This window comes from Solanum tuberosum, unplaced genomic scaffold (genome assembly GCF_000226075.1).
Source record: "Solanum tuberosum cultivar DM 1-3 516 R44 unplaced genomic scaffold, SolTub_3.0 scf00268, whole genome shotgun sequence".
Taxonomy (NCBI): domain Eukaryota; kingdom Viridiplantae; phylum Streptophyta; class Magnoliopsida; order Solanales; family Solanaceae; genus Solanum; species Solanum tuberosum.
Window position 1 is genome coordinate 212,607 of NW_006239190.1, and position 21,783 is coordinate 234,389.

The window sequence follows — 21,783 nt, forward strand, 5'->3', positions numbered from 1 at the left end:
CCAAAAAAAAAATTAAGTTTGTTTTTAAAAATATTTTCAACTTCTAAATTTCATTTTTTCACACCCCCCAAAAAAAAAAAAAAGTTTGTTTTTAAAAAATATTTTCAATTTCAAAAATTATTTTCTACTCTAGTAAAAATAAAAGATATTTCTCAAAAACATTTTTCATTCATAAATCAAACACTAAAAATCTTTTCCAAAAAATATTTTCTAGTCACCAACCAAACATGAGAAAATAAGTCAAAAAATCAACTTGTTTTCCAGGAAAACATTTTCCTTCATACCAAACACACCCATAGTTGTTAAGCTTCTGACTTACCTATAGTAGAATTATGACTTCAACTCTTCAAGAAACATCTCAATTAATACCATATTTTCACCTCTTTCAACATAATGGCATATTCAAGGAAAGCAAAAGCAATTCCCTTTGTGAATAAATAATCACATAAAGGACATTTTAATCAAGATAAGAAATTAGTATTAAGTTTACATAATCTAATAAGTAGAAAATCAAAGTTATTAGCATCTATATAATAAGCAAATATATGTAGATGATATATTTAACCATGTATTTTTGTACGAAGTAGCTCGCCTAAAAGGAAAGGAACCTAACCAGTGTTTTGGATTTTGGAGTTTTCTCCACAACCTAGGTTAGGGGGTCATTAGATCATAACTTCCTACTGAAAAACATTGTTAGGCTAGCACGGCTCCCTTCGTGCAAGACCTTTCAAGAGTGGCTAGAAATGAAGTCAAGAAGCCTGTTAAGAACATGAATCAGTTCGTTGGGGCAAAAACTTTTCTTCCTTCCTTCTCCAGGTTAGCTAGGTGATACGTCCCGAATTGTCCCGCTAAATGGGGTATTAATTGAAGCCTAACTTTTTTTTTTCTACCTTGGTCTAGCAGCCTTTCGTAAAGTTCGGAACGATAGAAGCCTTCAAGGCTCATTCTGGAAAGCAATCGTAATGTGAGCGAATTTGAAGACTTTCATCAAAGGTACTTTCAAACTAGCTCGATCGAAACTTGACCCCCAATTTCCCATACTATTGAAACCAATAAGAAACAGGACTTGCAAGGTCTAGCGCGAAGCGAGCCGCGCTAGCCTAGCAATGTTTTTAGCAGCAAGTTACGGTTTAACGACCTCCTAACCTAAGTAAGGGCGAAAACTCCAAAAGGTTAGAGTTCCTTTCCTTTTAGGCGAGCTACTTTGTTCCAAACATTTCTCTAATAATAAGGTTATATATATATACTACATACCGTAATACTAGAACTGTAATGCCAGAAATTTTGATTTTGATACATACCAAAGTATATACACAGCTAGTCAGCTATATTTCACACCTTTTAGATATATGTTTTACAGTAAAATTTCTTTAGGGATCAATATTATAGTTGCAGTAGAGGCGTAAAGTTGGTGGATAAATTACTGGAAAAATAATACTTGTACCAAAAAAGGAAAACTATTTACAAGTGACTACATCTTACTTTCATACCCTTGTTTTTAGATACAATCAGGGGCGGCTCAACATAATTTGTGGCCTAAAGCGAAATTTTTATTAGAGGCCTAAAATCTATATAAATTTTATCTATATCTATTTATTTTTCTAAATTTCTAGATGTAAATTACTACTTAATATCTTTTATATAAATGATTTTTCAAATACTTTTTTTTAATTATTAGTTTTAAGTAAGATTTTATCAATTCAACATTGAAAAACATCTTCTTATTGAGGCAATTATTATATGAATTATTAACACAATTTTATAAGTAATAGGTTGATAAACTTTAAAGATAAGAGTTAGAATCATAGAATCTGATTCAAAAAGTTGATAACTTGGTATACCTACTTTAATATGAAAATTAACAAATAAATTAAAAAAAAGAATTTGTAATGCACTTTGTTCAACACTTTTCGACTATTGATTCATATTTTTGAGAGTGTATTACTCTAACTATCAAAGATTTGAAGAAATAGAGTGCAAAAAGAGTTACAAAGGATAAATAATGTGAGTGTTAACGAAGAAAATGTAAGAATCCAAAACAATGTTTCCTTAATTTCTTCTATTTGAATGGGGTTAAAATACATAATTTTTTATTTACAAAAATTTGAGGCCCCCAATAAGGCCAACGCCTAAAATTTTATAGGCAAGAGCCGGCACTGGATACAATCATATCAAAGAGGAAGAAACAGTGCTTCAGTAAAAATACTATTCAATTACTCATTGATGCCATTAAAGTATATATACTCTGATGCATCAAGGAGGAACAAAAAATATTTAAGTGAAAAAACTGCTCAATTACTACTCCATACCATCATATTATATAGATATCATCAGAGGTAAATAGTTTGGGACGTGGGCCCAATCAAGATAAGTATATTGGGTTGAGTCCAATTTGAGTAAATATTTTATCTAATGGGTCAAATTTGTATAGTTTTCCCTAAATTACTTTCTCGTGAACCGTTGAAGTTCATTTTTTAACAATGTCCTGTTGCAAACTTTTGACTATTGTTCTGATTCCTGTCCCCCTCTGATTGACTTGTGAGTCATAATATGGGGAAAAAAGTACCTAGATATCTCTTAACAGAACTTTGATAATAGTATAAAGTAAGGGATCCTTTGCATAAAAGTAAGGTAGTAGTCTTAATATGATGCAAAACAGCTTTATACCTTTCCATTATCACTTTTATCAAGAAAAGAACCTTTGAGGGCACAAATTCTATCACCATTTGTATCAATCAAGCTGAAATCTATCTTTTTCTCTAAGATGGGTAAAATATGGATTGAAATCTGCCTGATTTCCGCCAGGGGACTCCGGCGAACATCGGCTTTGTGGAAGCTTCAATGGTATGCCGTTGGATGGATTGATCCAAACAACAAGTACTGTTCCAAGATTGATTCTTCAGGCAATGCAAATCCTGTTTGGAAAACCAAATTCTCAATGTTGGTTGACACTTCTCTCCAGGATTTGGCCCTAAATGTTGAAGTTTACAGTAGAGAACCCATTTTTCTTAGAGAAAAACTCATGGGAACAGCTACTGTGCTTTTGAAAGAATTTCTGGACAAGTACAATAAGAACTCTGAGGTTTCGAAGCCAATTGAAGAAGTTGGGAGCTTTCAATTGCGGAAAAAGAACTCGAATAAACCTCAGGGATTTATCGATGTCTCTATCAGAGTTTCGGAGGAGAGGGAAGAATCTAGTTCACAACCAGGTATAAACTTAAGTTGCTGTTTGTTCCTTTCGACTTCATGATTTATGTAGTTATTCATCTTCTATGAAACAGATCCTTAGAGAAAAGACACTAGTTTGTATTGATTCAGATAGTAATACCTGGATGAAGAACCATACTATTGCGAGTCTTGACTGAGAATTTTCCATTTTTGACGACATCTTGTTTGAAACTAGGTGAAAAGGAGGGATTTAAGCTTGCGGATAACAGCAGCGGCTTCAACTTGACTAATGGATATAAACCTGCATCAGCATACCTACAACCACAATCTTTAACCCCGTCTCAAATGCTGGAGAGCCAATCACAGACAAATCACCAATATGCACATCCAGTGCCATATCCTACAAATTATTCACATCCACCTGTGGCGGGACCGAGCTACACACAAGCAGCAGGACCAAGCTATCAGCCGCCGCGTACTCCACCCCCACCTCCACCTCCACCTGCTAATGTTGGTTATATTCCAACTTTCCTCCCAAGAACAAATAACATGCTGCCTAGTTATTTAAACATGCCACAAACTGGAACTTCAGCAGCACGAAATGCTAGACCTGGTTTTGGAATGGGAGTAGGTGCAGGGGCATTAGCTGCCGGTGCTATGATATTTGGAGATGACTTCATGTCTGGTTTTGATCTGCCTCATGGTTTACAGGATCCCTCTCTCACCATATCCCTTGATCCCCTTGTCTGAAGATGGAATGCCATCTATTGAAATACGATGAGTGCAATGAGGTTATCACAAAAATCTGCATAGATGTTTCAGTTTGTATCTGCAAATCTCAGGCTTCTTGTGTAACAACAGAGATTTCAGCTGCTTTGTAATAAGCTGAAGTAAAGATTTACAACTCTCAAGATACATGGTGTATTATATTTACATGTCTCAAGGGACAAGAAATCAATGTTTACTTAAACAACTATAAGCCACCTACGTTATATTATGGAATGCACTGATAGGTGTTTATAGAATTGAGTATAATTGACGAAGAGCTTAATGATTTCCTATATATGAACTTTAGTAGGCAGTTCAAGTGTCAAACTTAATGCTCACCAATAGATGTCAATCCTGGCCAAGTTGAACTGGAAAAAGTATCAATCTCAAGTTGCCGGTTGCAGATCAGACTCTTTCTGCACCCCAAAAGCTCTTTCAAGGAATCTGTCAACAATGGATACAAATTCGTCAACCTTCTCTTCATGGGGCAAGTGGCCACAATTCTTGATTATTTCAAGACAAGATCCAGGAATGGCCCGTGAAAGTCTTTCAGAGTTCCATGGCGGAACAAGTCGATCGCTGTCACCAGTGATAATCAGAACTGACAGAAAAAAACAGTATTAGGAACTTTGTGTATTCACTGTGTAACTGGAGTCTATTGTTTATCATGCAACTTTACGATAATATGTTTCTTAGAACATAGCATTATCACAAATCCAAGAATGTAAAAGGAACATGACAGAACTAAAGCATATGACACACTTTTCCAGTATAAGGGAGTAGCCTAGAAAAGAATGGTGCAATCAAAGGTTATTTGGTAGTCAAGAGTTGTTGGTTATATAGCATAATTGTTTTTTCAGTACTTCATATTCACTTGAGATCTTGCTTGCTTTTCTATTAATTATTTTGAAATCCAATGTTTTCTTTTAGTTATCAATATCAATTCAATTTGGTGCCACATAGATGATTTTCTAACCAGGACATGAGATTTCACTTAGTCTCTTTGACAGTGGTAGTTTTGATTCAGATGCAGAATCTGTAAGCATAGCCACGGTATACTCCACCAGAGCCCTATCCCAATCTTTTACTCTGAGAGGCTGCAGATATTAAAAGAGTAAACATGACAACAATGCACAATGAAACCAGGTTGCATACCTGAAAAATCAAATACAAGCCCAAAAGAAAAAACCAAACCCATCATCTAGTTGGAAACAACTAGCTGCCAAGGAATCACCTTTGTATAGCCTTGCAAGACATGATCATCAACTTGTTTAGGATCATACCAAGCATTCCTAACAGCAGCTAAGCCGAACTTATCAATTATCATTCTTACCTGAAAGAAAATGGTAGTCATTATTGTACCCATTTTAATCAAGTTTTATAGAGTGGTAATCAAGTATTTTTCTCATTTTGCATATGTTGCAAATGACTAATAAAAGCTCATAAGAATTCTTCCATCTATTTCTGAAACATAAATATATCAAATCTATCCTCAAATAAATGTCAGAAAGATCAAATAAGTAATAGAGCTGCTAAGCCAACAGCAGCTGACATGTTCCATGGACTTGCACTACACATATAACTCATCTCACCTTCTTGTTTAACTTCTTCAAGAATGTCCGGGAGGATTTCTCACTCAAAAACCAATTTTCAAAAATTGGAAACTATAAAGTATAGACCTAATTTCAATTTCACAAGGCTTCATGATGTAAATTTTCAGAAAGGAAAATTAGGTTCAATAAATAGATTAGAAGATCCAAAATAGAGTACATACCAACATAATACCAACGGCAGAACGCAAGAATGCAGATAAAGCTTTCTTATATAAAGAGTTTATCATGTCTCCCATCCCTTTCACCAAACGCATTATTGCTTGTCCAAGATATTGGGATACCTTTGACAAAATGCTGAAAACCGTGGTAAACCAATTCCCTTTAGAGTTCACTTCCAATTCCTCACCTTCAGTCTGGTTACTTTTTCCACTTGAATTGTCCTTTGTTACATGCCCTAAATTCAGGGGTGCTACAATTGCAGGGGCAACGAGTATCAGGGCAGCAACTCGCTCAGGTGCTTCAAAATATGCTTCAACTGCTACAATGGAACCAGCTGAGTGTCTGGTATATCTCATTAGTTACCGATAAAAGTGACATCTTTGATAAATCAAATAGGAAGAGCAAAGGGAAGGAGGGCAATACTACAAGCAAAGGACAAGTTGAAGCACACTATCCTCTCATTGGGAATTACATATCTACTTCGTCTTGACCAAATAAAGACACTTTCAACCTTTTGCAGTAAATTATTTGGAATAGAAATCTAATCAGTCAATTCAGAAAGAGTAACAATACTGATAGATTATTTTAGATATAGAAGAGAGAGAGGCAATGTATATAATGAATGAATACAACCATTAAATTCTTATCGCCTAAAAGTTCATCCTAGAGTAGGTCAGTCCTTCATTTGGAAACACACATCTGATTTTCGTTGAACTTTATTTTCACCATTCCCGTTATTTCACATTTCTTTTATTATAATTGGGGTAGCGAAGGATCATTGTCTTCGCATAGTGAAACTAAAATATAACTATAAGAATGTTATTTCACTGCAATAATTTCAAGCTATATCTAGATTGAAATTAGATATAGAAGAGAGAGAGGTAATGCATATAATGACTGAATACAACCATTAAATTCTTATTGCGTAAAAGTTCATCCTAGAGTAGGCCAGTCATTCATTTGGAAACACACATCTGATTTTCGTTGAACTTTATTTTCACCATTCCCGTTATTTCACATTTCTTTTATTATAATTGGGGTAGCGAAGGATCATTGTCTTTGCATAGTGAAACTAAAATATAACTATAAGAATGTTATTTCACTGCAATAATTTCAAGCTAAATGAAGCCACAGCTTTTTCTTGGATAAGTCAAAATATATAAATCCATAACCGTTCATAATGGAAATATTCAAATTCAGATTTTGTCATCCAAGAAAAATCAAAGTAGACTTTGAATAGAACTTACCCCACTAGAATTGCCTTCTCAGCTGCTAAGAAGTCAATGAAGTATAGAGTGGCCAACACAGAGAATATCATGGAGTATGGATTAAAAGGTCTTGTGTCTTCACTTCCCTGAGATGAATGGTTGACATGATTCAGCCTTGCCGTCAACCCAAAGGCTGGTCTGTCAAAGGCCAGAACTTTTTTCCCAGTGATTTGTGCTAGGGGCTTCATAGCCCGATTCCATGAAAAAATAGAGGCACCAAAGCCATGTAATAAAATCATAGGAAAATTCACTCTTTTATTAGCATGAGGAGGTTGAGAAATAGTTCCTTCTTCTGAAAAGTTTGTAGCAACTGATTCTGCATCATATATCTTATGGTGTATTTGTACTCCTTTAAACTCACAAAAACAACTATCAGGGTCTGCTAGAATAGCTGGGTCTTGTAATTCTTCCTGATCTATCCCTGCTATCTGCCTTTTCCGCTTTGGCCTTGTCCCAGGTGATATTTCTGGATTAGCTTGGAAAAATAAATGAAATAGGAGATGAAAAGAAAAAAAGAATCCCAAGTTTTCTCAGCTGCTTATAAATGCCAAAAGAACCTGATCGAGCTCAAATATGTTCCCTTTGGCGTTAGCACTTATTCAACTTTGCTTAGCCTCAAATAACTGACTGGACTTTTAACTATTACTTGTTCTTTGTTTGGTTGGCTTCTCAAGAGGAATAAATTAGTAAACAAACATCCAATTGCTGAAAAGTTATATGCACTACTGAGCATTTATTTCATATATATTATGTCAACCCCAAAAGGATTGTCCCTAATACTATTTCAGAACTACCATAGTGTTTCTTTGACTAGAAATTTTTTCAAATTATTTTTAACCAAACAAAATTACAAATTATGTTCCTATGTTGTTTCAAATACCTAGATCCTTTTTTTATATTTAGAAGGTAAGAATAAGATTTTTTTATTTTTTTTGACAAAGGTAACAGTTTTGTGTATTAATCTTCAACACTGAAGGCTGGGATCCCAAATTTACATCATGGAGCTACATACAGTTGTGAGTACTCAAAACAAAACAAAACTAGAACCTACTTCAACTTACAAATAACCTAGGATATCTATAACAACTATAGGATCATCTACATACTCCAAACTGCACCAATAGCAAAAAGTGATTATGCAATTCGTTTTGATCTTGTGTAAGGGACTACTAATACTCTCAAAGCATCTCATATTTCTTTCCTTCCATATGGTCCACCAAATCACTGCTGGGACAATTCTCCATCTGCTTTGGTCTATACTGCCACTGCCTTCAGTGTTCCAGCTTTCTATAGCCTGACTTGCCCTTTGTGGCATGGTCCAGTTTGTGCCCCTGAAGCTGGTAAATAAGTGCCACAATTGTCTGACCACCTTGCAATGAAGAACAGATGGTTGATTGTCTCTGCCTGTAGCTCACAAAAAACATCTAGGACACATGTATTCCCCTCTTCATTAGATTCTCCTGTGTTAGTACCGCCTCTTTAACTATCAACCAAGTAAAGACTGCCACCTTATATGGGATTTTGACTTTCCAGATAAGCTTCCAAGGCAAAAATCTGAGTTGAGTCCCCATTTGATTCAGGTTCTTGTAGGCAGAGCTAACTGTGAAGATACCTTTGCTGTGATGAATCCACGTAAGAGTGTCTTCTCCCTCTTTCAATCCTCCAAAATGGTCCAGGGTGCCATAAAATTCAGCTAGTCTATCCACCTCCCAGTCTTGTATCATCCTTCTGTATGTTAAGTTCCATCCACGGATGGACCAAACTTCTTGCACAGTGGCCTCATGTTGCTGATTCAACAAGTAGATGTCTGGAAAGCGCCTGCTGTTTGAGGCTGCCATTTCCTAACCAATTATCGTCCCAAAATAAAATCTTTCTTCCATTGTTTATATTGAATCTAGTTCTTTGAAAGAAACAATGCCACAAATTTCTGATTGATCTCCATAGGCTAATACCATAGGTAGAAGTCACTTCCTTAGTTTTCCAGTGATCTATCTTCTCATACTTGGCCTGAATCACTCTAACCCAAAGAGCCTGCTCCTCTTTAGGAAATCTCCACAACCACTTCATCATAAGGCTTTTGTTCTGTTTCTTCAGGTTTCTAATGCCTAACCCACCTTGTTTTTTTGAAAGAATTACAGTCTTCCATTTGACCAAATGAAATCCTTTGTATTCTTTCTCTCCATTCCACAAAAAATTCCTCCTTAATGCATCAATTCTTTCCTCCACCTTAGGGGGGAGAGGAAAAACTGACATCAAATATGTTGGCAAAGCATCTAAGACTGAGTTGATCAGGGTCAATCTTCCACCTCTAGACAAATACTGTGCTTTCCATCTAGATAGTCTTCTTTCACATCTCTCCAGCACCCCATTCCAGATTTCATTGGATTTGCTTTTGGCTCCCAAAGGCATCCCCAAATATACTGTTGGTAGTTTACCTATTTCTCCTCCCAAGATCTCTGTCAGATGTTGCATTCTGTTCACCTCATTAATTGGAAAAATCAGACTTTTCCTCCAGTTGATATGTAGTCCTGAAGTTGCTTCAAAAAGAATGAGTATCACTCGCAGGATCTTAAGTTGGCTTTCTTCTGCATCACAAAAGATGAGAGTGTCATCTGCATATTGGATATGAGTGACTTCCAATCTTAGATTCCCCTCATTTGCTACATTAAAGCCCCTTATCCACCCTTTAGTGTGAGCAGTCTTTAGCATGTTGTTTAGGCCTTCCATCACTATAATGAATAGAAAAGGTGAGAGAGGATCACCTTGTCTTAGTCCTCTGTCTGATGAAAAGAAGCCTTCAGGAGATCCATTTATCAGTATTGAGAATTTAACAGTGCTTATACAAAACTTTATCCATCTGATCCATTTCAATCCAAAGCCCATTCTTTGCATGATTTCAAGTAGGAAGCTCTTCTCTGCATGATTTCAAGTAGGAAGCTCCAACTGACATGATCATACGCTTTCTCTATGTCCAGTTTGCACATGACTCCTGGGGACTTTTCCTTCACTCTCGAGTCTAGACACTCATTAGCAATTAAGATTGCATCAGTTATTTGCCTTCCTCTTAGGAAGGCCATTTGTTGAGTATCTACTAGCTTGTGCATCACTTTCTTTAATCTTTCTGTGAGAATCTTGGCAATCAACTTGTAGACACTTCCAATTAAACTGATTGGTCTAAAGTCTCTCAATTCCTTTGCACCACTCTTTTTTGGGATGAGAGCTATGTATGTTGCATTAAAGCTCTTTTCAAAAAACTCCTGGGAGTGAAAATTCTGCATAGTAGACATCAAATCCCCCTTCACTATCTCCCAGCAATTAACAAAAAAACCCATTGTGTATCCATCTGGACCTGGTGCTTTGTCTACAGCACAAGCTTTAAGTCCAAGAAGGACCTCCTCTTCTTCAAAAGGCTTTTGTAGTTCTTGTTGCTCCTCAAAGCTGATGGAAGGGCACTGGTTCATATTAAAGGATGGTCTCCAGTTCTCATTTTCCTTGTACAACTTCCTATAAAAAGAAATAATTTCTGTTTTGATTTTAAGAATGTGCAATTGTAATTGTACAAAAGAAAATAATAGTAATAATACATCCAACAGAAGTATAACCCTGACTACGCCTGGCGTGATTCTAACAACTCAAGAATAGATTCAGCCTCCTCTACATGTTCCATTCTACACCAACAACAAAACAAAGCCATACAATTTGATTTGCATTTCTGAGTGTTGTTTGCTGAGTCCTTGAAGTATCTTCTATTTCTTTAAACTCAAACCAACAAGCCATCCACTAGATGCAGCAAGAACTTTTCTGGCAGCCTATTCCACTGATTCTTCTTCTTTCTTGGCAGCCCTTTTCTGTTCCAAAACTTCAACAGTTCAGTGGTATCCCTTGCCATAACCACTGCATGCCAATTGTATTAAAAAGAACTTTCAATTCTGAACAGTGATTAAAACACTGCAAAATAAATGGCTGACAAACTCAACTTGTTTTCACCAAAAGAAACATCTGCTGCACAGGTTATTCCTCTCTTTGGAAAGTTCTCATACATGAGACATGCTTGTGTTGTTCACAATCCATGTAAAGCAAGAAATCTAGTACGGTGCTTTTGATTTCCATGACCAAGGTTCAAGCTGGCATTCCATTCTTGCAAGAGATCTCTAACATGACTTAACAGTAAAATATCCTTTGCTATTTAGCTTCCTTTTCAAACTATCTTTTGAATCAGCGACTTATTGAAAGGAATCCAGTTGCCCAAGAAATTGAGCAGCTCTAGATACTTACCAGTAATTGAAATTCCTTCTAAAATTTATGTTCCAGCCCCCATTATGAGTGAAATCTGACAATATTGATGTAGTGCTAGTGGCCAAAGTAAGTAAATCTGGAAATAAGCCTTCAAGGGGCAATGTCCAAACCAATTTCCCCAAAAAGAGGCGTTCCTTCCATTTTCCACTGTTGCTGTCTTGCTCAAGAAACCAAGCTGTAAAGATCTGATACCTTTCCTTAAGGATACTCCATGACTACTTCTGACTTCGTTAGTGCATCATTGTCCCTCAATTCCATATTTATTACTGCTTACCCAACCCTCAGACCTTCCACTTCTGTGTTAATCTCCATAGTCATTTCATTAGCAAGCCTTCTATTTTGTTAACCTCCCCATTCCTCCATCCTTCTTGTTTATAACTAGTGTGTTCCATCTTACCAGATTAAATGATTTCTTCTCCTTACTTCCTTGCACAAAATAAATTCTTCTTATGCAAATCCTCTTCTCAATCTTAACTGGCATGGAAAAATAAAGACATAACATAAGTTGGGAAAGAATCTAAAACACTATTGATCAGCACTATTCTGCCTCCAAAATAAAAAAATATTGCTTCTTCCAACTTGCTAGCCTTTTCTCACATTTTTCCAAGACCCTTTGCAATATGCTATCAGCTCAATCTCTTGCTCCCAGTGCTAATCCCAAGCAAATGGTAGGCAGCCTACTTACCTGGTAACCTAAAGCTCAAGCTAAACTCATAGCAGTTGGAACCATATTAACTGGAAATAAGTGGTTCTTTCTCCAGTTTATTGGTACCCAGTAACTCCCTGAAAAATCACCAAAAATCAACCTCAAGCTATTGATTTGTTCTTCCTCGGCATCGCACAAAACAAGAGTGTTGGCAGCATACATCAAGTATGGGCTTTCCAAGATATTCTGGCTGGGAACCTTGAATCCCCTTACCCGACCATTTCTTTGATGACCGTGGTGTCCGAGCCAGATTTCGTGCACCTCGACTAATTCCACGGGATACCTGCCACCTCCCACTAGCTACAAGTAGCAGGTAACTGTCCGCCAAAGCTAGGACAAATGGGAAGAATCACCTAGTGTTTTTTTGTCTCCACTGGGAATTGAACCTGAGACCTCATGATTCTCAACCACTTTATTGACCACTAGGTCACAACCTTGGGTGCCCAACCATTTATGCAAGCAGTCTTGAGCATTTTGGAAAAATATGCCATGACTTAAGATGAATAGGAGATGAAAGATACTCCTCACCATCAATCCTTTTGAGCTGCAAAAAAACTACGGGCGTGCTATTAACAGGGATTGAAAACCAAACAAATAGTATACATAATGATATCCAGCTAACCCACATCCTCCCAAATCCCATATCTTTGAGAATGTTAACTGAAAATCCCCCCCAACATGATTGTATGCCTTCTCAATAACAACCTTACATAAAACACCAGGAATATCACCTTTCAATCTGGTATCAAGATATTCATTTTGCAATAAATGATGCATCCATAATTTTTCTTCTTCTAATAAAAGTCATTGAGAATTATCCACTAACTTGTTAATCACCCTTTTCAGTCTCTGTCAGAAGCTTCGAAATGATCTTACAAAAACTACTAATCAGGCTTATGGGTCTACGATCTCTCAATTCCACAACATCGTTCTTTTAGGAACTAAAGCAATAAAGGTGGTATTGAAGCATTTCTCAAACTTTTCCTGGTGGTGGAAGAGATCCAGATCCTTCATGTGATCCTCTTTGATAATCAACCAGCAGTTTTGACAGAATCCATAGAGAACCCATCCAGACCTGGAACTTTATCACTTACACATAACTTAGTAATTTCTAGCATTTCTTCTTCTCCAAAAGGTCTTTGAAGCCATACTACTTCCCTCGAGATTACTTGTGGGTGCCCTATTATACCTGACTTCCAATTCTCTCCTTCTGAAAAGTGAAAACTAGTGCTGGTAGAAATGGGAAATGTCTTTTTTCATCTCCTCGTGATCTTCCTTGATATTCCCGTCAACTCGTAATTTCCGAATGTGATTATATCTTGTGAGCATTTTCTATCCCCTTGTTTCAACTGTAATAACCATGATGTTGTCTGCAAGCCAGTCCTTCATATTTGGCAATATCCTTCAACTCTATATGTAAACAAGCCCTATCAACCCATTCCTCCTCTTGTAATATCTTGTCCTCATAGTCCCTGTCAAAGTGTGCCATCTTTCCTAATAGCTCATTTTTCCTGTGTTCCAAATTACCAAAACTAGTTTTGTTCAGTTTCCTTTGTATAACTGTAACTTATTTGATAAAATGTAATCTGGTCTGCCTATAACCTGAAGGTTTGACCACCAATTCTATACTTTGCCAAAAATTATTCCATCTCCATCTACCGATCCTCAAATTCGAAGTAAGGTTTCTCCCACTCACGACATAACAGTTGTAATGGAGCATGATCAGAAATTATTCTTAGCATAATCTCCTGTTTATCCATTCTAAGTTCTTCAGCCACTCGGAAGAGAATACAAATCTATCAATTCTTGAACAATGCCTTGATTAATAACTTTGAACCATGTGTATTTTCCCCCCTTAAGTAGCGGATGAAATTCAAAGAAGGGGAGCCAAGAACAAGAGGGAGAATCTCACATGAGGGTTGGTCATGAAGATAAAATTTGTATCTTGGATGTTAGGGGGTTAAATGGGGAGAGCAAAAGAGCACTTGTAAGAAATTTGTTGCTTCAATGGGGGGATGACATTCACGTGTTGGTCGAAACTAAGCTAACAAGGAATGACTCAAATCTTTACCAACAAATCTGGAACAACAGATGGTTGGGAGAAGCTCATGTAGAAGCTATTGGAAGGAGTGGGGGCATAGTAGTGCTATGGGACAAAAGAGTTTGGAAGGGGGAAATGGTAGACAGTGGAAATCAAATGCTTACTTGTAGATTTGAGGGCATAGAGCAAGAACTGACATGGCATTTAAGTGCAATTTATGCAGACTGTGATAGAGGGGAAAGGAGGGAACTTTGGTGGGAATTGGCAGCCATTAGAAGCCTTTTTGAGGGATCATGGGTAGTATGTGGGGATTTCAACATCACCAGATATCCAGAGGAGAGAACCAACTGCCAAAGAATCAAGTGGGGGAATGACCGAGTTTTCAGAATGGATCAATGACATGGAGCTTGTAGCCCTCCTTTATTTGGAGGGTCTTACACTTGGAGAAGGAGTGAAAATCATGAGAGTGCTTCTAGAATAGATAGATTCCTCTACTCTTCACAGTGGGAGGAACAATATCTACACATCAAACAATCAGTGATGCCAAAACTGGGATCAGACCACAACCCCATCATGCTTACATGTGGAGATATGGATTTCAAGAAGTCATAATTTAAGTTTGAACAATGGTGGTTGGGAGTGGATGGTTTCAAAGAGAGGGTAAAAGAATGGTGGGCCTCTTTCAATGTAGCCCAGCATACATCTTGACTACCAAACTAAAACTCCTAAAGGGAAATTAAAAGAATGGGAAGGGAAAACAAGAATAACTGGAGACAAAGGAGGGAGGACATCCTGAACCATATTATTGGATTAGAAAATATCATGGAGCAAAGAGCACTCACGGTTGATGAATTACTCCAGAAGGTTCATTTGGCAATGGAGTTTGAGGAGGTGGTCAAGAATGAGGAGATGGCATGGAGACAGAGGTCTAGAATCCAATGGTTGAAAAATGGAGATAAGAACACCAAATATTTTCATAGAATGGCCACAACACATAAGAGATGCAACACCATTGACAAAATTGAAGAGGAGGGACATATATCACTGATCCAGAAGTTATCAAGATTAAAAATACAAGACTACTATCAGAATCTCTACAAAGAGACAGAGACATGGAGACCTAATCTAAAACTTACAAGACTTCACAAGCATTAACTGGAGAACAGATCTGGCTGCATAGACAGTTTGAGGAGGAAGAAGTCTTAAAAGGCATCAATCTTTGTGCTAGTGACAAGGCACCAGGACCTGATGGATTCCCAATGAGCTTCTTTAAGGAATTTTGGAGTGTCTTGAAAGAAGACATCTTGAACACTATGAAACATTTCCATGAGTTCCAAGTTTTTGAAAAGAGTATGAATGCCACTTATGTGGCACTTATCCCAAAGAAGAGTGGAGCTACATCACTAAGGGACTTCAGACCAATAAGTCTAATTAGTGGGATGTACAAAATCATAGCTAACGTGTTGGCTGAAAGGCTCAAACACGTGGTAAACAAGCTGGTGAACAAGCACCAGATGGCATTTATTAAGGGCAGGCAAATCATGGATGCTGCATTAATAGCCAGTGAATGTGTGGACACAAGAGTAAGAGGAGAGAAAGCAGGCATCCTGTGCAAACTTGATTTGGAAAAAGCATATGACCATGTAAATTGGGGGTTCCTTCTAAACATCTTAAGACAGATGGGGTTTGGAGATAAATGGTTAAAATGGATAGGTTTTTGTATTAAAACCGTAACCTCCATTCTGGTGAATGGAGAACCGGTGGGTTTTTTTTCATCTGAAAGGGGATTGAGACAGGGTGATCCTATCACCCCTTTCCTATTCATACTGGTCATGGAGGGGCTGAATAGCATGCTGAGGATAGCTACTCAAAACAGATGGATAAGGGGATTTGAAGTTAGTAGCAGGGCAAGTGTGAGTATGGAGATTTGCCAACTGTTGTATGATGATGACACTGTAATCTTCTGCGAGGCAAAAGAAGACCAGATTAGATATATCAGAGTGATACTTGTGATCCTGGAAGCTGTCTCTGGTCTAAGGGTTAACTGGAGGAAAAACAGTTTACTCCCTATCAAGGAAGTAGCACAAATGCAAAGATTGGCTAACATCCTAGGGTGCAAGATTGAGCAATTCCCAACAACTTACTTGGGAATGCCTCTGGGAAGCAATCATAAAGAACTACTGATATGGGATGGGATAATCCAGAGGTCAGAGAAGAAGTTAGCCATATGGAAATCTCAATACTTGTCACTTGGGGGCCGACAAACATTAATAAATGCAGTGCTGGACTCCCTCCCCACTTATGTCAGGTCTCTATTTCCCTTACATGCTAAGGTGCTGGAGAAATTGGACAAACTTAGAAGAGACTTTCTTTGGTTTGGAAACAAAGAAAGGAAGGGGTACTATCTAGTTAACTGGAAACAGTGCAGCTACCTAAGCTCTCAGGTGGTCTTGGAGTTAGGAATCTTCGAATCCATAATGAGTGCCTCTTGATGAAATGGCTGTAGAGATATGTGGAAGAAGAACATGCTCTTTGGAGAGAAGTTATACATCACAAGTATGGCCAGGACTCCCAATGGTGTACCAATGAGGTCACTATACCATATGGAGTTTCAACATGGAAAACAATAAGATCCTTCTGGACCAAACTAGTAGAAAACATCAAACTCAGAATAGGAAAGGGAGCTAAACTACTATTCTGGAAAGATGTTTGGGTAAGACATGAGGCATTAATGCAGTCGTTCCCTGACTTATTTTCTTTTTGTAGCAATATCCAGATATCACTCTAGCTGAGAGTTGGGAAAATGGTTGGGATATATCTTTCAGGAGACATTTCAATGACTGGGAAATAGATAGGGTGGCACAATTGTTACATGTAATCAATGAGTTTAATGGTTTTTCTGCAAGGCCAGACACAATCTCGTGGGAACACTCTGAGGATGGAAGATTCACAGTTAACAAGCTCTATAAGAAGGAAATGGGAACTCAACAAGGCCTCAGATTGGCTAGATGGAAATATATATGGACAAGCCAAGCACCAACCAAGATCAAATGTTTTGTATGGTTGGTAGCTAAGAGGGCTTGTCTGACACAAGAGGTACTGCAGAGGAAAGGTGTACAACTAGTACCAAGGTGTTTTCTATGCAATGAGACAAATGAGACCAACAACCATCTTTTTCTACACTGTAGAGTCACAGGTCAACTATGGTCTCTGTTTTTGAGGCTCACTGGTAACAGCTGGACGATGCCAGAACATACTGCTGACCTGTTGAGTTGCTGGATCAGGAGAGGAGGCAGTAAAAGCCAAAAAAAGTGGTGGAGAATTATTCCAGCTTGCATATGGTGGTCAGTATGGAAGGAAAGAAATGGAAGATGCTATGAGAACACAACTTACTTGGGAATGCCTCTGGGAAGCAATCATAAAGAACTACTGATATGGGATGGGATAATCCAGAGGAAAAAAAAAAAGTTAGCCATATGGAAATCTCAATACTTGTCACTTGGAGGCCGACAAACATTAACAAATGCAGTGCTGGACTCCCTCCCCATTTATGTCATGTCTCTATTTCCCTAACCTGCTAAGGTGCTGGAGAAATTGGACAAACTTAGAAGAGACTTTCTTTGGTTTGGAAACAAAGAAAGAAAGGGGTACTATCTAGTTAACTGGGAAACAGTGCAGCTACCTAAGCTCTCAGGTGGTCTTGGAGTTAGGAATCTTCGAATCCATAATGAGTGCCTCTTGATGAAATGGCTGTGGAGATATGTGGAAGAAGAACATGCTCTTTGGAGAGAAGTTATACATCACAAGTATGGCCAGGACTCCCAATGGTGTACCAATGAGGTCACTATACCATATGGAGTTTCAACATGGAAAACAATAAGATCCTTCTGGACCAAACTAGCAGGAAACATCAAACTCAGAATAGGAAATGGAGCTAAAATACTATTCTGGAAAGATGTTTGGGTAAGACATGAGGCATTAATGCAATCTTTCCCTGACTTATTTTCTTTCTGTAGCAATCCAAATATCACTCTAGCTGAGAGTTGGGAAAATGGTTGGGATATATCTTTCAGGACTGGGAAATAGATAGGGTGGCACAATTGTTACATGTAGTCAATGAGTTTAATGGTTTTGCTGCAAGGCCAGACACAATCTCATGGGTACACTCTGAGGATGGAAGATTCACAGTTAACAAGCTCTATAAGAAGGAAATGGGAACTCAACAAGGCCTCAGATTGGCTAGATGGAAATATGTTTGGACAAGCCAAGCACCAACCAAGATCAAATGTTTTGTATGGTTGGTAGCTAAGAGGGCTTGTCTGACTCAGGAGGTACTGCAGAGGAAAGGTGTACAACTAGTATCAAGGTGTTTTCAATGCAATGAGACAAATGAGACCAACAACCATCTTTTTCTACACCGTAGAGTCACAGGTCAACTATGGTCTCTGTTTTTGAGGCTCACTGGAAACAGCTGGACGATGCCAGAACATACTGCTGACCTGTTCAGTTGCTGAATCAGGAGAGGAGGCAGTAAAAGCCAAAAAAAGTGGTGGAGAATTATTCCAGCTTGCATATGGTGGTCAGTATGGAAGGAAAGAAATGGAAGATGCTATGAGAACAAATCAAACTCCATACAGAAAGTCAAAGAAAATTGCATTGCATATTTGTATTTTTGGTGTAAACAGGAATGTATAGAGGAGGTAGAGCAACTAGTAGATATGTTAGGATCTTTGTAATTAGCCTTCCTAGCCCCTCTATGTACGAATTTTTGGAGGTCACCGGCATATCCTTAATGCTGAGGAATACAACATTACTAAATTCAAAAAAAAATAAAAAAATTCATTGAGCATGTGATTCTTGAACTATTTTTCCTTTCAGACATAAATCTGGTGGTGTTGAAATCTCACATACCAGCACCCACGGCAGCTCACATAATCCCCTAACAGCAGCAAGTTCCCACCACAACTCCTTCCTTTCAGTCTTAGTGTTTGGTGCATAAACACCAGTTAGATGGCAAGAAAACTTTTGTGAGGTAGCTTGAAATTTGACGGTGATGCTAAGACTTCAGTAGCTACTACTATCCCTGCCGATATCTATTATTCCACATCATAAGAATACCCCCTCCCCTCCTACACCCGCTTCTAAGCACCAAATTCTACCCATTTGTTATCCAAAATCTACCGCACCAACGATCCAACCTCTCTTTATCCACCTTTGTTTATTGAGAGTAATAAACAAATGCTTTCCATTTATTTACTAACATTTTAGCTGTTCTTCTTTGTTCCTTACTGTTCAATCCCCCTATATTCCAACTGATAACGTTTAGCTTCATGTAGAAGTTAGAATGTTTCTTCCCCTACTTCTTATCCCCACCTTCCCATAGTTCATATCAAATTTTAGCTTGTTTAACTCATTGTTCTTCCTTGGTTTGCTGCTTCCCTGAATGCCCTAATGAATTCTTTGTTCCTGCCTTTTCTTATCAATCTTCATGAGTAGTTTAAACACATCATGTTCACGGGCCTAGAATGTGATACCATACTGCCTGCTCAGGCCTCAGAGAGAGTACATTTTTATGAACCCACAAAGAAGCCTCCATTACTGCTTGCTCTCTTTGAAGCTCTTCTAAATCTTCCATAAAATAATTCCCATGTAAAAATCTGCTCAAAATCCTATCCTAGAATTGGTTCTTCCTCTGTAACTGGAATTTTGTTTCCTTGATTCATTGGACATATGGTTGTAATTGCATCCTTTTCACGAGCTAGGGAATAAATTAGTCGATTATCTCCTTGCACCTCCAAAAGCACTAACTCATCTTCATTGACCTTGTTGTTTGTTGCGTCTTCGATGGCAACAGGGTCTAAATCCATAAGTGCTTTAGTAATATCTTCTGAAATGACTTCAGTGTTATTGCCCTAAATGATTGAATTTAAGTCCATATTACTGGAATCAAGTCAGGCCTCCTCTTTGTTCTTACTTAATTTTCTCACTTTCTCTTTTCAACTTCCTAAACCTTATTTGCACCAAAAGCCATTCTCTTTCACACCAAGATACTTTTAGCTTCTTAAGATAAAAGGGTCAGAGTTAATTACAGCTAAATCACCCTACGGATAAACTCATGAAGAAATCCACCAGTCAAGAAAAGTTTATTCAACAATCTAACATGAAGCATCTAATAAATGCACAGTACAAACATAAAAGGATAAAAATGAATGTTTAATCTTAATATAAGGGTTGAGCGACTTCAATGACTTGAAAGCTACATAAACTAAAATCAACATTCAGAATCAATACTGCAGCTCTATTTACCTGGATATTCAGCAGGTGAGAAAGAAGTAGACGAAGAAGAAGAGGCAGAGGGTACAATCTGTAGAGATCTGAAGATGGGTTTTTCCCAGACAGAAGGAAGGTTTAATAACTTCCTCCTGGTTTGTAATTGCAATTGAGGAGAGACGAGACAAGCAGGCAACAGATGAAGTACACAAGTATTCATGTCTTAATTCACTTTTCCTTCTCCGATAGACACCCCGGCAAGTCACTATGCCGATTCAGTTGCTTTTCTGGAATTCAGAGCTCCTGCTGCCCACTGCACTGCCTAATTGACACCACTTCTGGTGCAGTTGGATTATAGTTGTGTTCTATGATTTTTTTAGTATTTTATAGCATTTTTTATTGTGTATTTTTTAATATATTGTTTTGGTTTTTTTGTTTTTTTTTATGATTTTTAGGAATTTTCAGATATAAGTATCAAAACACATCTAAACTATCTCATTTTTTCAAGTTTTATATCTAAACTATTGAGAGTGTGAATTTCATACCTTAACTATTATTTATTAGTTTGAAAAACACATTTTAGTGGTGTATGTTATTATTTGAAAAAACATTGACATGTGGCATTCTACATAGATAAAATATTTCACCTTGATAAAAATTAAATAATAAACTATTAATATTAATTAAAAATTAAAGATTAAAGTATTATTATCCCCAAAAAAAATATTTTTCTTACCCCACTCCACTACCTCCTCCCCGTACCCCTCCCCGGACTATCCCCCATCCTTTTATTTTTTAAAATTTCTTTTATAAAATATTTTATTTTTAGAAAGTCTTGCGACGACAAGTAAGAAATATTTTCCTAAAAAGATATGTATATATCTAACACAAAACGAAAAATAATTTAGAAGCGAGGGTTAGATGGAATGGGTAGAAAAATAAAAAGATATCCAAACTAGTATTTAAAAGGGGTGGGAGAGATGAAGTGATAGAGTAGGGTAAAAAAATAATATTTTACTTTTAATTTTATAAAAAATATATTTATTTTGAATAATAATTTTTTAATCTTTAATTTTAACTAATACTAATAAATTATTTAATTTTTGTCAAGGTGAAATGTTTTATTCATATGGACTATGGAGTGTGATGTGATAATTTTTTTAAAATAAAAGAGAAAGTGTATTACACACATAAAAGTGTTATAAAAGAGAGATGTGTGTTTCTCAAATTAATAAATGATAATTTAAATACGAAATTCACACTCTCGATAGTTTAGGTATGAAACTCAAAAAATGGATTAGTTTAGATGTATTTTTAACACTTCAATATAAATAATGATAAAGTTTTAAAGTAGTTACCCATAGAGTGGAATGAAGTTTAAATATATAAGTTTTGAGACTAGTGTCATTCCTCGACAATCCCCTGTCCTTTTTTTTTAAAAAAAATCTTTATATAAAATAGTTTTAAAAAAATTCATACTTCACCCTCCCCCCC

At 37.1% G+C, this 21,783-nt stretch overlaps 2 protein-coding genes across 3 annotated transcripts; one reads left to right on the forward strand and one right to left on the reverse strand.

Moving 5' to 3' along the window:
• The first annotated feature begins 2,515 nt into the window (after window positions 1-2,515).
• Window positions 2,516-4,144, forward strand: LOC102591162 (uncharacterized). Its single transcript, XM_006358104.2, has 2 exons — window positions 2,516-3,209; window positions 3,404-4,144. The coding sequence occupies exons 1-2, from the start codon at window positions 2,765-2,767 to the stop codon at window positions 3,916-3,918; spliced, it is 960 nt and encodes a 319-aa protein (XP_006358166.1). The 5' UTR covers window positions 2,516-2,764; the 3' UTR covers window positions 3,919-4,144.
• LOC102590568 (2-hydroxy-6-oxononadienedioate/2-hydroxy-6-oxononatrienedioate hydrolase) lies at window positions 4,016-20,651 on the reverse strand. 2 transcript variants are annotated; one of them, XM_006358103.2, is made up of 6 exons: window positions 20,326-20,651; window positions 6,956-7,442; window positions 5,711-6,050; window positions 5,171-5,269; window positions 4,913-5,033; window positions 4,016-4,537 (listed from the first exon to the last, which is right to left on the reverse strand). In XM_006358103.2, the coding sequence occupies exons 1-6, from the start codon at window positions 20,507-20,509 to the stop codon at window positions 4,323-4,325; spliced, it is 1,446 nt and encodes a 481-aa protein (XP_006358165.1). In that variant the 5' UTR covers window positions 20,510-20,651; the 3' UTR covers window positions 4,016-4,322. The 2 variants fall into 2 exon arrangements, with proteins under 2 accessions (XP_006358165.1, XP_006358164.1); XM_006358102.2 differs by having other exon boundaries at window positions 6,956-7,451.
• Between the last annotated feature and the right edge of the window lie 1,132 nt (window positions 20,652-21,783).

Coding starts and splice junctions, on each gene's coding strand:
- LOC102591162 (XM_006358104.2), top strand. CDS start 2,765: ATGGGTAAAATATGGATTGAAATCTGCCTGATTTCCGCCAGGGGACTC. Junction 3,210..3,403: donor AGAATCTAGTTCACAACCAG/GTATAAACTTAA, acceptor GTTTGAAACTAG/GTGAAAAGGAGGGATTTAAG.
- LOC102590568 (XM_006358102.2), bottom strand. CDS start 20,509: ATGAATACTTGTGTACTTCATCTGTTGCCTGCTTGTCTCGTCTCTCCT. Junction 6,051..6,955: donor GAGAAGGCAATTCTAGTGGG/GTAAGTTCTATT, acceptor GAGATATACCAG/ACACTCAGCTGGTTCCATTG. Junction 5,270..5,710: donor CTGCCGTTGGTATTATGTTG/GTATGTACTCTA, acceptor ATTTTCTTTCAG/GTAAGAATGATAATTGATAA.